Below are 16,445 nucleotides of genomic sequence, written 5' to 3' on the forward strand. Positions count from 1 at the left end.
GACGTAGGGAAAATGGCTGCCCACAGCGAGCCGAGACGCTTCTCTCAATTTTAAGTGTATAATGTTCACTTTTGAGCGGTAAGTGATACAATAGCGGGTTACCGTGGCTTTATTTTACTCTGACCTCTGTCATTTGTTATGTTGCCGCTACTGGTAGGTGAAATAAGCCTACATCACTTTCCGTTCCAGGGTAAAACTTCTCCACGCTGACTCCACCACGTTTGTTTAGCATCCTCGATCAGACATTTAACCACGTTTTTGCTTCCATGACAGAAATGCATTTTGTCTCAAGTCTATTTAGCTGTGACATCACATTATACAATCTCATATAAGTTATAAAGCAGCCCGTAGTGTGACATGAATTTATTCCAGTATGTTTTGAATGGAAAAAGTGCATCAGGACACACGTATGTAGTGGCAAAATTCAAAGAGACAAAACAAAATTACAATTGCATGGATGTAAGTTTGACCTACATATCCTTTTTTGTTGTTGTTGTTGTTTGTTTTCACTATCATATTTTGAATGATGTTGCTATTAAGAACACGTGAGTTACAGTTAGTTACTGATCTAAGATGGGTTTGTGTTTGAACAGATGATATACACCATGGACCAGGTCGAGAAAATGGTGCCATCTGCTGAGAAAAAAGAGGAGGAGGAGGAAGAGATTGAGGAAAAAGAGGAAGGAGGAGATGATGATGATGATAGAGGTGAGGAAGGAGGGGGTGGTGATGATGGGAATGAGGAAGACGGAGGTGATGAAGAGCAGGGAGGGGGAGATGACAAAGAAAAGGAGGAGGAAGCGACACCACATTCTGCAGGTGAAAAGGAGAAGAGCATCCCATTGCCTGTTCAACCCAAAGAGAAAAAGCAGGATAATGGCCTGAACCTCAACAATGAGGTGGTGAAGATGAGGAAGGAGGTGAAGAGGGTGAGGGCTTTGATCATCAGGAAGATGACACGACAAATTGGCGCCCTGAAGAAGAAGAAGGGGAAAGAGGGGGAAATCGAGAGGAATCAGAGGAGAGCTGCCAGACTGCTGGAGGAGCTCCACACCATGAAGCTCCTCTCACCAGACCTGGTAGGTTTTTTTTAAATAAATTCCATATATTCAACACTATATTCCATATTCAAATGAGCCAAATTGATGATGATTTATTTCACAATGGCGAGACGCTTGGTGAAATGTCTAATTTGACTTCTTCCCTGTTGCCAGGTGACCAAGACAGCCTTGCAGAAGAATCTTAACTTTGAACAGGAGTGTAAAAACCCCAAGTCTACCATTTCCAGTCGGGCCATAGCGCGCATCGCCACCCACCCTCAGTTCAACAAGAAGATTGAGGACATCAAAGCTGCCGTGAAAGCCTTCAAAGAGGAACGGATGAAGGCCGGAAAGCAGGGAGGGAAGGAAAAAGTGCAAAATAAAGCTGAAAAGGTGACTCTACAGTCAGCAGACAAAAAGGGTGAAGGAAAGAGTGAGAAAAAAGATTGCATTGCAGCGGAGGGAAAAGGAATCGTAGACTATGAGGAAGGAGATGGTATCCTTGAAGACACTGAAGACGCAACAGTTGCTGAATCTGAAAAAGAAACGGGGAAAGCAACTCATTCAGCTGATACAGCTGACGTTCAAAGGAAAGATTTGCAGGAGTCTAAGAGCACAAGACCAGCATCAATAAAAAGCAGCGCAGTAAAGGACATTGCGAAAAATAAACCTCAAAGTAAAGACTCTGAACAGCTAACCAACCTTAAGTCTGCACCCGAAGGGCTCCAGAGACAGAAAGATGAGGAAGAGAGTGATTTAGAGACGTCAGAGGATGAGGAGAGAGAGTACTTTGATGACAGCACAGAGGAACGCTTCCACAAGCAGTCCTCTCAGTCTGAGGAGAGCGAAGACGACTTCTTTGTTGGAAAAGTGAGCAAATTCAAGAAGAAGAAGCAGAAAAGTGTGGAAGGGGAGAAGGACGGGAAAGGCCATGAAGTGAAAGGGGGCCCAACAGACCCCGTCCAGAGTAAACTTGATGAGCTTGAGTCCAGGCTGAAGTCCAAATCGTTCCAGTCTGTGTTTTGTTCTTCCCTATCAAAGTCTGGTCGGGACAGAGGGAGAGGTGGGGATAAATTTAGGGGCCAAGGGAAACCAAGGGGTGGCGGTGGTCTAAATAGAGATTTTAGTAAACAATTCAAGTTCCAACAGCAGGAGAAGGGTACGGAAAGAAAGTCAGGGTCCAAGTACAGCAAGCCTGAGTCGTCAGAGAGGGACTTTCCCTCTGGCGGCAGAGGGAGGGGGCGAGGCAGAGGTGATGTTCGCAGGGGCGGAGGTGTCTTTTCCTTCCAGGCACCACAGCAGGCCCTGCATCCATCATGGGAAGCCAGTAAGAAAAGGAAGGAGCAGCAAGGACAAATCCTGGCCTTCCAGGGGAAGAAGATCAAGTTTGATGACGATGACTGAAACTATTTTTTTGTTAGTTTATTAATCCTGAAAACAAACCTGTAGTTGAATGTCTTACCTGCCCTGTTTTGGGTGACTGTTTTTATCTGGCACATGAGTCAAGCATAAAGGTTGTTCTGTTGGATATCAGAAATCATTGTGGTATAGTATTTTAATGATATGTTGCAAGGTATAAACTGCTTTTTCATCCTCATGGGATAGAAAGGTGACATTAAATATTTGTATTCCTAAATATGATCTCATTGTAACCTGTGAATGCATCACCTGAAGCGTGCCATCTTCATAAAGTATGCTTAGTAATTAACAACGGGTGATAGGGAACAGATTATTTATAAAAATGCTAGTCAAATTTAGAAGTGTGGATTTGGGAATTGATATTGTTTATTTGTTTTTATGTATTAACCTGTTCATAACTTAATTTCATAGTTGCTTCACTTTCTATTGTACACATTCTCTCTCTCATATGTATGGTGACACACGGCTGTCTTTTGCAGTGAGACCTTAAAATGACTTTTCCCTGTTTTTGCAAATTGTCCCTCACCAGTGTATGTCTTAACATCCTAAAGTTTATATTACAGTCACCTTTTTTAATGTAGTTTGCTTTCTAAGAATTCTTAATTTCCTCAACCAAAATGTTGTTTGATCATAAAAACAGAAATACAGCTCAAAGTGACATTGTTGTTGTACTGTGTGAGAACATCAGTCCACTTTGTGGCACAGCTCTGCTGCCATTGGTTGGCTACAGCTGCGTCAGACGCACGCGTCGTTACGTACGTGTAGCGCCGGCCAATAGCAGGGTTTTATGCAAATCAGGTTTAAAGTTGTGCCGGGGAATCTGCAGGTTGGTGCTGAGAGCGCTATGTCGGTAACCCCAGCCCTGCTAGCTAGCTAAAACTACATCTATCTGCCTTATTAACGGAGGAAATGTAGTTACACAGAGATGGATACTGCCCGTTATACATTGTACAAACGGTAGATATGGTTAGTTGGCAGAGTGGCAGCAGTCAATGCGGGACAACATGAGCGAAGGAGCTTCGTCGGTCTCGGAGAGGTCTGTCGGCGTTAGCTCGGAGTACCCCGAGAAGAGCTCCTTCCTGAGCAGGACCAACAAAGTAGAAGTCCGGTTCTTCGAGCCGACTAACGCTGTGAAATACGCCACAACTCCCGGACCCTCAACAACCGGGTCAGGGCCGAAAGCTAGCCTCGACCGAGTTCAGGTACGTTAAGCTAACAACTGTATAAGCCACAACGTAGGTGGACAGCTGTGGCAAAGATCTCCACCACGCTGACTGTCCAAAACACGCTAGCAGACTGGTTTTACCCGTAGCGCCACCCGTTTAACCTGGACGCTAGCTAACCTTAAAAAATGCACTGGGTTTATATCGCTAGTCACTTTATACACAGCCAGACCAGTTTATCATCCACCTCTCCGCCCTCGTCCCTCTTTATTGGTTTATTTTTCTGATTATGTTGCATGCTTGGGAACACATAACTACTTGTGTGGTTTGTCAAGCAGCCACCGATGTGCTCTCTCAGAGGCTTGAACACCATCGGTAACCCGAAATGCAACTTTACTTCAGTGCGTCAAGCAAACAAAAGTCACTGTGGCTGCTACCGGAAGCGATATAAACGTGTCATCAGAATAAAAGACTATTGTCATTCGAAGTGTCAAACCCGGAGTGTCAAAGGTAAATACAGTGGAAAATTAATAATACACGTTGCCATCTTGCATAAGAGGCCACATAAGGAAAGGGGCATGTAACATTTATGTGTGTTAACGGAGAAATATGGACTGTGTTCTTGTTGGGAAAAGCAAAAAAGTAGTAACGAGTGTCAACTTGCCACTAGTTGGTGTTGGGGAAGAAAGAAGTTTTTATTAATCTCTCATATGGCATAACACTTTCTTTGAGGGTCATGCCATAGATGTAATTATGTCCCACCTTGATTTTCCGGCCTATGTTTGGTTGTCTTAGTCGTGTGAAAACGCAGGACGAGCGCGCTGTGGTTGCATATTTTTATTTTGAAGGTGAATTCGTGAAGCTTCGGCTACATTTGTGTATTTCCGGTAACTTCACGCTCGCGTTTCCCTGGACTGAGGCATCATTCCGCGCCTTGTCGGGACATACTTTTGTACATTTCGGTCTTTGAGTCCCGCAGACGCTGACAGCGCTGTTTAACAGTCGCGTGCCTGTGTGAATACATCGGTAAGGAGTTAATTGTGCACGGTAATGTGTTCCTTATTGCCAGAAGCAAACTACTGTTCAGGCCTTGGGTGAGCATGGGAGGGGGATGGGGAGATGTTGCTCCAACAAGCTAAACACACCAGTAAGGGAAGCTAGCTTCTGTACCCACCCCCAGATAATGACAAACCTCAATAACGATGAGTAACCAGCTCCAGGTGACAAGGTAAACTTAATATTTTATGTGGTGACACGTTCATTGCTCATACCTGCATGCAGCTTAAGGCACAAGTGTATACAATCAATTCATGGCAAGTTTATACTGTATTATTGCCCAAAATGGCTGCTCTGTGAGTAAAAGGATTCAATGGCATAATGCAAACTAGTCTAAGTTGCACAATGTTGTAATGCCAAGCATTTTAATTGTATGTGTTTCTTTCTTTCGCTCAGGCAAAGAGAAGGCTGGAGCTGGAGGCTGGTGACCCCCAAGACCTTCAGGATGGTGTCGGGCCCGCCAAAGCCAAGAAGCCAGTGGCCTCCCTGTCCCACACTGGAGGGAACAGTAAGTGCCTTTGCACAGCAGTCACTAGTAAGGTTTTTCAGTAGTGGAGTGGTAGTTTGATTCAGTAAAAGTGTTGCAGAGCAGGCTGATATCTGTCAACCTCGAGGTGGGAATGAAAAGTTAACGGTGAAGAGTTGCAAAGCCACTTTTCATTGTTATTTTTTTGAAGTACTTATAGACTTGAGAAAGTTTTCTAAAGTTTTTCTTGAGATCCCAGTTCTGTTTATCACATCAGCTCCAAAAGGTTCCTCATATACTCTGTCTTTGTTCTCTTTGAGAGTCATATAATCAGTGAAATACTTCTTCCTTCATGCCTCCTTCATGGGCTACTGAATTATGGTTCTGCTCAACATTTCCTCAAGGCTGTCCTCCAATCTCTTGATGTCACTTTGACCACACACGGGACATAAATACAGCAGACTCCAAATTTCACCAGTTTAAAATGAAACCAGAGAGTTTCTGATGATGAAACAGTGTCTAATGCCCTTTGGCAGTGAAACTTTGAGATCATGTTAGGTTGTGTCAAAAAGGAGGTCCACGTCACCCTCTCTTTCTTCTGCTCAGTGGTAACAGAAGACTGACAAACGTTTGGAGAGAGCGAGTCAAAATAAGCGCTCTACAATAATGACAAATAAGTTCTAACATAGGAATCGTCACAAATGCAAAAATTCTCAGCCTTCACCTGTTTTTCCAGCTCCCACCCCCAGTCCCATAGCACGCAAGTCCCTGTTCGAGAGGTCGCGCAATGACGCTTCGCTCGGTTTCTTGACGCAGAGGTTTGCGGAGCTGATGAGCCGCTCTGCTGACGGCGTGTTGGACCTAAACTTGGTCGCCCAGGAGCTCAATGCCCCTAAGAGACGAGTCTACGACGTCACCAATGTCCTGGAAGGCATCCAGCTCATCAAAAAGAAGTCTAAAAACCATGTTGAGTGGCTGTAAGTATCAGTGGCTGTGGCAGGCAGTGTGTGCATATGCGCACATTGTGGTGCTTTAGCTTATATGTTTTGTTGAGAATTATTAAATATTTAACAAACAATCTTAACAAATTTAGATGAATATGCACATTATTGGACATTATTAAGACCGAAGGCCGGCTCTTAACAGCAGATTATACTACATTTAAAACCTGTAACAGCTGCTGGTGGATACTTGACAATCTGCTTCAAGGTTCAAAGATTCAAAGCGTTTATTGTTGAGTGTACAGTGCAGAAACAGGTTTCCCTGTACAATGAAAATCTTACACTGAATCCATCCACACTGAATGCCAAAGAGTAAAAAAAGAAGAGGATAGAATAAAATATAAAAACATATAAATATAAACTACTATTGCTAAATAAACTGCTATTGCTTAACATGTAAATATATTTACAAAATGTGCAACTTAACATAAAGTACAGTCAATGTGCAAAGTATATTTCCACTGTTAGGAACGACAACCAGCTATCGAGCCAAGCAAAACTTTGTTGGCCCGTACGGGGATCGAACCCGCGACCTTGGCGTTATTAGCACCACGCTCTAACCAACTGAGCTAACCGGCCATACTGTAGCCAGACTTCAGCCTCCAGATCTCACACTTGAGTTTGCTGACTGTGTGCTACTGTTTTTACAGTTCTTACTGTTTGTCTTACTTCTAATTTCCTCACGGTGAGTAAAGCTTCAACTGTGTTGTGGTGTTAATCCTGTATTGTGTGTGTGTGTGTGTGTGGGTGGGTGTGTGTTTGTGCAAAGGGGCGGTAAATTGACCATGCACACAGTTCAGGAGCAGAAGGCTCTCATAGAGGAGGAGAGGAGGATGGACGAGTTGATCCAAAGTTGCACAAGACAGATTCACCAGTTGTGTGAGAACCACCACACTCAGAGATATCCTTTGACTGTAATTCCAGCTTCATTTTGTATTGATTTATGTCAAAATACTTACAGATTATGGGTCTAAAGGCCTGTGTCACTTATGATAAGAGGCTTGGGGTCAGTCAGTGAGTGGACCCCAGCTGTACACAAACACCAATCAATCTGACCATATTCCTTAACCCTGGTGATCACGTTTGCCTATTTGACCTACGAGGATGTCCAACAGATTCCCAGCTTGACAGAACAGACTGTGATCGTCATCAAAGCCCCTGCAGAGACAAAACTGGAGGTGCCACACCCAGAAGAGGTAAATTTTCACCATAATAAGTGAGCTATCTGTTGTCTTTTTTTGTAATGGAACTCAATATTATGACCGGAAACCCCAGTCAAACCATGCAGGGTGGTTAATTGCTTTGCTTTTACTTGTGCAACATTGGCGTCACATAATTAATGTTTTGCTACATCCTCTCAGGACACCGTTTCCTCTTAAGTCTTTACTGTCAGCTCAGTCTTCACAGACCATTTAATAAAAGCACACTGTCTGCTTCCTCTGCGCTCAGAGCCTCCAGGTCCACCTCTGCAGCACACAAGGACCCATCGAGGTGTTCCTCTGCTCCGATGATCCCATCCCCATGGAAGCCACAGATGGCTGTGTGGCTAATGGAAGCCACTTAAACTCGTCCACTAACGGGAACAACTCTGCTCCCCTCTCGCCTCGCTCGATCTTCGTCGAGGTGTCTTCCAAAGGTGAGTCTTGCACTTAGAGGTCCCGCGGTCGGCCTCACACAGGTTGCTCTCGCAAAATGGTATTTTTTTGGTGGCAAATAACCACGGGTCCCCCGTATTTGCCTTTACAGTAAATCTATGAGGTACTGTATATAGTTTTACACCTACTTTTTAGGTTGCTCCTCATTTTCTTCCCTCATGTCTCCTTATCCACACCCCCATTATCTTTCCAGACAGTGCTAACCGTGTGTCTGGAATCAATAGTATCTCCGAGCCGACACAGCACTCACCACCGGTTACTGTCGCTTCGGTCTCCCCCATGCCCACCTCCCTCCACCCCCCCTCTGAAGATCAACAGAGCTTTGTCACCCTCACGCCACCTATGGCCTTCTCTCTCCATGGGGAGGAGTACCTCCTGAGCCTGACAGAGGACGAGGGCATCACTGACCTCTTCTCTGTTGACTTGGAGCAGTTGCCCCCGGATACGCCCCTCTGAACAGCCATTTTGAAACATTTTTAATTATTTTGAAGGCAGCTGCCATCTTTCCACAAACAGGATATCATGGGGATGCAATAAAAGAACAAAGTGCTGATTTCAATGTGAGTTTTTTATAATTACATTTGCCTATCCTGGACGACGTGACTGGGATTTACTGACGCTCAGGTACGTGGAGGAGTTTGTTACCCAAACACATCACATTGAAGTGGTCTTGGAATAGCTTTGTGTTTCTTAGGACCAGGTGAGATCTTATTGTCTTCCTTGTCGTAAGGACTTGGACTCAAAACCCGTTGTGTCAGACCTTTAACCTTAATTGTTCTGTTGTGCTTCTGTGTGTGCTTCCCAAGTGTCCTTCTCTAAAGTCTGAGTGTTACACAGCACTAATTCTTCATTGTTAATGTCACGGTATCCTGTAATGGGGGTCTGGAAAGATGTCACAGGTGACATTTTGTACCTGGATCTTTCACATCAGAGCCTGATGGTTTAAACACTAGTTTAGCATCAGGAGGTATTGATTAAAAGCACTAAAAATACAAAGCACCAACACGTCTTGTGTTGGCTCTGCTACAAGGGATGCACCAATCCAACTGTCTCTCATCTGATACCGAATCCAGTATGTAAACTCAGTACCTGCTGATACTGAGTACCCATCTTATTCCAGTGTTGTCCTTTTTTGCAGCCATAGAATCTGTTTACTTCGCTGTGATTCCAGGGATTGCTATAGCCTGGCATAGCAGAATTTATTTGATGGGCAGAATTTTACAACGTCAACAGTGTCCTCATAACTCTTGATGTTGGACAGGATGTGTCATGGCTGATACCGATCCATTTACTAAGAGTATCAGGCCAATGCAGAGCCCACCGTATCCTCTTTGTCTCAGTTGGTTTCTGAGTCCAGTTGAGACTTCATAGTTTCCTCAGGGCTCTAGTAGCATTTACTAGAAGTATCATTTTGTATATTCAGACTTAAGTCACACAAAAGTTGAGTTTTAACCTTTTTCCAATTCCTCTTCACAGAGTGATTTGTCTTGATTGTCAAATACTTGTTAGTTATTCGGGAAAAGTCTTACAGCTCCTCTGATCAACTTCCACGTACCTGTTATGGTACCTAATGTGTAGGCCAGTAACTTTTTCTTCACCCTCGTAGTTGTTTAGAGGCTTGGAATAGTCTACTGATGACACTGAACACTGACTCTGCCTTTGATTGAGCACCTCAAATGAGCGCTGAAGATTTAACATTCTCCAAACTGTACAGAGAACTGTAAAACCACTGTGGAAACCAAGCTTTTATCTCTGAATTAATGGCAATCATAACTTTTTTTTTTCCCTCATTTATTTCTACCAGCCGTACAGTTGAGGCTTTCTACTATTGTGCTCTTGTTAGGAATTCAAGTCCACCACGAGGCACTGAACTAACAGCCATTGTAATGGGCTCTACCCGGGTATGACCACATTGAACCACAAACCAGGGTACTCTGTTCAGTTTTCCCAAATGACTTTTTGCAGCTTCAGAGTCAGAGCGCCACAACGAGACTTAAGTTACGGACATTCATAAGCTCTCAAGTTCGGTACTTTGCCAGTCAAAATACCAAAACACAAAGTGTTTTTGCCGCGGACAGGCTCAGGTTGTTGGGTCTGACCTCTCTGTCACACACATTGTCCTGTTTTTTTTTTTTTTTAAACCATAAATAGCTGCTGTTATATCACTGAGTTCAAAGCCACCAGACTCCACTGACAAAACTCACGATTTTCCACGGGAGTTGTTGGTCCTCTTCTGTTATTGTGTGTCTCAGTTTGGATCTGAACTAAAACTAAAAAAGTTAAAATTCCAAACTCACAGCCACTAGACCATCAGCACCCATTATCTGTTAAATCTCCCTTTCAGAGCCTCGTGTCGTGGATTTTCCTGTTGAAATCTCCTCAGATTCTTCCTGACGCGAGAAACCACTTGGTCCAACAGAAAATGATATTCACTTAATGTGTTCCTTTTGTACCCAGACGTTCTTGACTTAATGACTTTGATGTAGCTGAAGTTCTCAGTTCAGGTGGAAGTAAGTACTTTATCCAGCTGAAATAGAAAGAAACAAGCCTGGTTAGATGAGCTCATGCTGTACGTGTTCCTCATCTCCACTTCACGTAGCGCTTTGATCATTTCCGTGACTTTGACACACATTTGGAAGAAAATCATTGATTGCAGTTTTAACGTGGTGTCTGACTACCCTGCCCTCAAGATTGAAACACTGTAGATCTCTGACCAGTCACCACTCGGCCCTCTCTAAAATACAGACACTTTCTACATGATGCAGTGTCCGTTCTTCAGTCCACTCTTTGGGTTTTGTGTGGTGTGGATGTGTTTGAACAATATTTGAAAAAAATCCTGAAAATATATGTTTGATAATAAAAGCTCATCCAGCATTGTTTTCCCCGGCTGTGATTGTCTGGCTGAGAGGGTTGTGGGACTACTTTGCTTTCTTTTTTTCTCTTGTTTTTTTTATTAAATAAGAGTTTACTTGCTGAAATGTTCTGTGTTGATTTGAGAGAAGTGAGCATTAAAAAAATTTAGCAAGAAAATAAATTATTCCACCAAGTAAAGACGATGCTTCTTTGACTGGCACATTTTTTATTTTTTGAACAGGTCAATGTATTATTTGATTATGGAAAAAATGGTATAATTGGTTAAGCTCTTTTAACTAACTAACTAGTCACACTCATTTGCTGTTGTGTTGAATAAGTGATATCAGTGAGTTTTTCATGGTCACATGCTTTGCTAGTTGTAAATGAGTGTTAGTTTATGAACTAGGCGTTGGTTTACCTGCAGATATTTATTATAAAACAGAGAGATTTTGATATTGAGTGAGTACATTTTAATTTTTTTTTTTAAACCCTCCAAATCTTTACAGGTTCAGTTCGACGTCTTGGATGTGACTGTTCAAAGCATTTTACTTGACTAGACATAACAGCGAGAAGAGAATAGCTGGTTTGCTTTGTTTTAGTCTCAATATGTGCTGCTGCTGTCTGTTTTGGACCCCAAACTACATGCCAAGATGAATATGTATGTAGCACTAATTCAGTGAAAAACATTTTCAAAATATTTGCCACCAATCTCCCCTGCAGTGAAACTGAGCTTCCCCTGTTGCAGTATACATGGAGACACTAGGAGTCAGTGTGATCCCACAGAATCCCTCACACAATCACAGTGTCTCTCTGGGAATTTGCTTTTATGAATTTGGTATCAAGTGGAACTGTTGTGATAGCTGAACTCAGAGGTAGTCTGTTTGGCTGCCATGTAGCAACGTGCCAAATGAAATATTTAATGTTCAAATGTTCGAGTGGACAAAGTTTCAAATTGAACGTCCTTGTGTGGGGATTTGCCTCGGCTACAAACCGTCACCTCTTGAGCTAGCGGGGCTACAGCAGGACAGACACTTGGCCGACGGGCTTGTGTGACGGTCTAAACATTTCAGGCATTGGTGATGATGACTTACATTCAGCTCACATTCACATCAGGTCCTCCTGTTGAGTTACAAAATCTACATGAAGGACATTCAGACAACCTGTTCAACAGCAATAGAGAGCCCACTCAGAAAACAGGGAGAAAAGGTTTAACTCCAAGGTTTGACTGATGTCATCGTCTCCACTGACCTGAATACCGTCCCGTTAGTCTGATCACTGAGCATCAGTATAAAACAAGTCTGGTGACCAGCCTGGATGTCAGGTAGCTTAGTGTGTTTAGGGTGGTTTGGACACAAAAAACATCACCAATAATTTTCAGCAGATTGTTTGTAATCGTTATCCCAGATCAGCTGATGACTGATCAAACCAGATTTTTTATTATTATTATTATTATTAGAAGTCATGTAGATGTGAAAACAAACCAACTTGAAATGTCTGAAGTGCTTTTTCCCGCAGAAGGCCACATGCACTTCTTTTAAACTTTCTCCTGCATCTCTCTCATAGAAAAAACCCAACTGCCTCTACTTCTCTTTGTCTGAGCCACAGCTTCTGAGAAAAACACATCAGCGCTCCCAACATGATGATGTAATCTGTCGGCTGCCTGCAGCATCCAGACCTGTCCGTAGATGGCAGTCTTGTACCTCAAAACCCCACATAAACCCAGTCAACCCAGTTCCCCACAAACTGTTACACACACTTTGAGTTCATGGAGAGTCACTGGATCAGTGCTATTATTGATTCATGTGTGTCTCTTGTTTTTTTTGTACTATCTGCGCCACAAAGATTTGCACATGGGGAAAAAAAACCAAAGTGAATATTGAATTGGGTCATATCGAATGAGGCCTGACGTCAGCCACCTCCCATCTCAAGAATGCTCAGTGAAAGATCACTCAATATAGCTGTCAATCAGCTGATCAGCTGATCGATAAGGTTTCATTTTTAGAGTGCTTTTCCCTGTCACCTACAAGCAAATACAAATACAGTAGGAGGCTTTAAAGCGCTCAACAAAATACACAGATGGCTGGGCTCAAAGGGCGAGATAGGACTAAGTCACCACTTAAGACTCGGCCCCTCAGCGGCCCCCTCAGAGCAAGTGCAATCCACTCTCAGAGTGGAGGTTAATGGTCTTGTCCAGATGTCCCCTTTCCCTAAAATATAGCACTTGTTTCTTCGCTGCGCTCTCCTCAACCAGGCTGTTGTTTTGACTGCTGTAATGCACTGAGGCAGGGAGTGAGAAGAGAGAGAGAGAGAGAGGGAGAGAGAATAAAATGAGAGAGGGTTAAAGAGGGAGAAAAAGAAAGCGAGAGAGAGAGAGAGAGAGAGAGCGTACTACTCTCCTCTCATTGGCTACCGAGAGCGCGCCGTCTTTTTGCGTAGCACGCTCCCAGCCAATCGGCTGCCTTAACAATATTTTGGGTTTATGAATGAAATGAATAGTGAGAGAGCAGGACAGGAGTAGTTTGATTCATCACCCATAGCTCATGGTGTGCAGAGTATACTACAGAGAAAGGTGCACTGGTTTGTTGAGCAGGCTGACTAAGAGGGCCTCTGGATATATCGGGAGAGATCAACAGATGACTGTAACAGTACACACTAAAAGTACCTGCAGGCGCACCTCGACCTGTTTTTAGTATCATACAAAGCAGTAACCGCTGTCTGAGCGGTAGATGTGTCAGTGCAAACCGGCCCTATCGGCACTGATGGACTGGGGTTTAGTAAACTGTACGTACTAAAAGTCAAACAACACGGCCCTCCAGACAGAAAGTACCACATTGCCTTGTCCCCTAAACACCCCTAAAGCAAAGGTAATGACACATTCTCTCCCATCAAACTGGATCAGTCAGGGCTGTGCAGAGCTGTGAGTGTGTGTGTGTGTGTGTGTGTGTTGGGGTAAACATGTTGGGAGTCTCTCCGTAACTGAATTCACCTTTGAATATGCAATGTGGTGTGATGGGATATTACTTACTCTTTGATTGCTGCCCATGTGGTCTGATGGTCAAAATGTTGTTGCAGCATCGGCCAAGGAACCTTTTTGTTGCATGACATCCCCTCTGCTCTCCCACCATGTTCCCCGTCTGTCTTTACCGTCAGACTGTCTAACTGAGGCAAAATGCCTAAAAATAATCTCAATAAATGCTCTGTAAATGAGCAGCCTCGCAAGAGAGTGGCATCCGTCGGTAAACTTATGTAGCCAGTGATCTAATGGCCAACACTTTGTCCAAGCTGGCAATATGCTCGTGCCAGTCACTCACCATAACTTTCCAAGCTTCTTCTCCCTGACATTTTGTTCTTAGGTACCATTTCATTCAGTGACGAATTAGTGAGACATGGAAATTGCTACGCTAATTCAACAAGACAATAATGAGACAGACCAGACAAATTCGCAATAGGAATCTCTCTTTATTGCTTATTTTTGTTTCCCAATGCTATTGGACAGGCCTACAACCAATCAGAGCAACGAAACGTGACCAAAACATAACTAAATTCTGTTGGGAGTACGGCAAAGAACAGTTTCTTCTCAACAAAATGTTCGAGTGCAGCTGTCTGTTCTTCTGTTAATTAAGCTGGATACTGGTCTATCTTATTTAACACACAAGTAAACATTCAACAGCATGCTCCATATTAGTTGTATTTGGAAAAATGCCTCAACAGCGCTCCTCTGTCAGCCATCATATCAGCCCCGCCCCATTTTAAATAAATGGTTACGATTGGTCCGACAGAGGTCAGGTGGTCTGAATGGGAGGAGGGCCAGACACACATGAGCTCGCAGACTCGCCTTGCTCCCAGGCTAGTTCTCCAAGGTAACATTCACGTGACTCATATTTCAGCCGATGTAGAATGAGCCTTGGCTTACTGCAAACGTGGTTCTGTCCTCCGAATTCGTACAAAAGTCCATGGCAGTAAAAAAAAAAGAGAAAATGTGCCTAACACGCAGGGCGGGGGATGAGTGAGATCAATTAACTGCTATTATCTGGAGGAATCCATACTGCAGGTCGGTGTGTGTGGACTGTAGGAGCATTAGACAAAGTGATTTTCCTCTGTCACATGGTCTTCAGGGGCTCGTCTGGACAAAGGCTTGACCTCATCACAGGAGGCTTTGGCTTCAGATGGACCCTCTGTCAAGTGTTAATGCGACGCTGGCCAGATTGCCATATTTAAACACTGTCTTTACAGGGCTCGATCTCAGAAGTGAATATATGAGGCATGGCTCCAGATGATGTAGGAGTTGGCTGGATCACACACAGCTGGGTCTTGGCTTTGGTGAATGTGGAGCGGTTGGAATGTAATGTCTACTTCCCTCTTGTTCTCTGGTTTGAGGTTTGTATTTTTCCTCTCTCGCACCGGGCTGCGCGGTGTGGGTGTATAATGCTTCAGCTGTTGTGATGACAGCCTCCTGACCTGTTGTGAACCTCCTCCGCCACTCCACCCCTCTCTCTCCAGTGGGTATTTACTTTCTTCAGCTCCACTTGGATACATCAAATATTTGCATAGACAAAACCAGACGTGAACCCGAACCCATAGGCTCCTACCCTTTAGCCAATGGAGACAAAGACCGGCAGTTGTCATTTGCATGTAATTTGCATTGGATCCCCTGTGACTGTTTGCAGTGTCAGGAGGCCAAATTAACCAGTGTTCCGTTTTAGCCAGATTTGCATCTCATTTGCATTAGAGTTGCTTAACGAGGGTTACTTAGCCAAGTGACCCCTGTAAAAACTCCTTACCTCGCGCACAGAGGAGGAAGATAGTGCGAACGGCTAATTTCATTAAGGGCAACAGCCGTTTGACTGAGAGAGTGCCTTTGGATGTAATCATTAAAAGGGATGAGGGCTTGCAAGCTGTGTTTAATCAGGCTGTTTTCGCCCGCATATGGACATTGTGTCATATTTACTGTAAGGATGAAAGATTAGGCATGGAGGGGATAGCGGGCAGCATCAATCTCACTCAGCATCTTAGAGCAGGCACATTAATCATCCCATCTACGGAAAATCATCCTCATCAGACTGAGGGCCACAGTGTGCACAAGTGGTGATGATCGCTGGATGCAAGAACGGACAGAAGGAGAGTTAGTGGCTGACTGAGCAGAAGCACCGCAGCCAATGCTTCTTCATTGATCCTGCTGACTTGGACTGGATGTTAGACAGTGTTTTGTCCTGCTAATGTGTTCAAATGCTGGCTTTGTCGACGTCCTAGCACGCCGAGCGCGCTAAAAGTCCCACACACACACACACACACACACACACACACACACACACACACACACACACACAGGTTGACTGGGGCCTCCTTTCCCAGAGAGGCTTCTGTTTTTCCTCTTCCTTTCTCCGCTCTCTCCACTTCCATCCTGTAATTTCTTTCTTGATCGTTTTATTTATAGAGGGCGAGAAAGCTTCATGGGCAGAAGGATTCCCTCAGATATTATGTGGTGGATTTCAATAAGGTGAATCAATTCTGGCTTTGTTTGCGGAATCAACCCACACTGCGCACTCATACACAGACATCAACCGGGGCAATATATCATCTGCAGCAATTTCATCATGCTGTTTGTCTGTTCTAAAAAGAAATAGGTAAGGAATGGAAGTTAGAAATCAGGATCATATTCCATGAGGAATTGTTGTGCCATTGCCCAGCAGTGTTTTTCTACAAACATTACTTCCACTCCTACCTGTTTTTATTTTGATGTTACATCCAGAAAATGTGATTAAATCTCAAGGATTTATCAAGTGCTTTCATAC

At 43.8% G+C, this 16,445-nt stretch overlaps 2 protein-coding genes and 1 non-coding gene across 3 annotated transcripts; 2 read left to right on the forward strand and 1 right to left on the reverse strand.

Annotated features, from left to right (window-relative positions):
* The first annotated feature begins 37 nt into the window (after window positions 1-37).
* srfbp1 (serum response factor binding protein 1) lies at window positions 38-3,062 on the forward strand. The gene is made up of 3 exons (XM_070846463.1): window positions 38-78; window positions 594-1,079; window positions 1,215-3,062. Exons 2-3 carry the CDS (start codon window positions 594-596, stop codon window positions 2,442-2,444), a joined length of 1,716 nt encoding a protein of 571 aa, XP_070702564.1. The 5' UTR covers window positions 38-78; the 3' UTR covers window positions 2,445-3,062.
* Window positions 3,063-4,604: 1,542 nt separating this feature from the next.
* Window positions 4,605-8,417, forward strand: e2f3 (E2F transcription factor 3). The gene is made up of 7 exons (XM_070845986.1): window positions 4,605-4,648; window positions 5,075-5,186; window positions 5,881-6,121; window positions 6,915-7,024; window positions 7,205-7,341; window positions 7,595-7,781; window positions 7,994-8,417. Exons 3-7 carry the CDS (start codon window positions 5,976-5,978, stop codon window positions 8,254-8,256), a joined length of 843 nt encoding a protein of 280 aa, XP_070702087.1. The 5' UTR covers window positions 4,605-4,648; window positions 5,075-5,186; window positions 5,881-5,975; the 3' UTR covers window positions 8,257-8,417.
* Window positions 6,651-6,724, reverse strand: trnai-aau (transfer RNA isoleucine (anticodon AAU)). The gene has a single exon. It is a non-coding gene; the product is annotated as a tRNA-Ile (tRNA).
* Window positions 8,418-16,445: the final 8,028 nt, after the last annotated feature.

This window comes from Pempheris klunzingeri, chromosome 16, assembly GCF_042242105.1.
Source record: "Pempheris klunzingeri isolate RE-2024b chromosome 16, fPemKlu1.hap1, whole genome shotgun sequence".
Lineage (NCBI taxonomy): Eukaryota > Metazoa > Chordata > Actinopteri > Acropomatiformes > Pempheridae > Pempheris > Pempheris klunzingeri.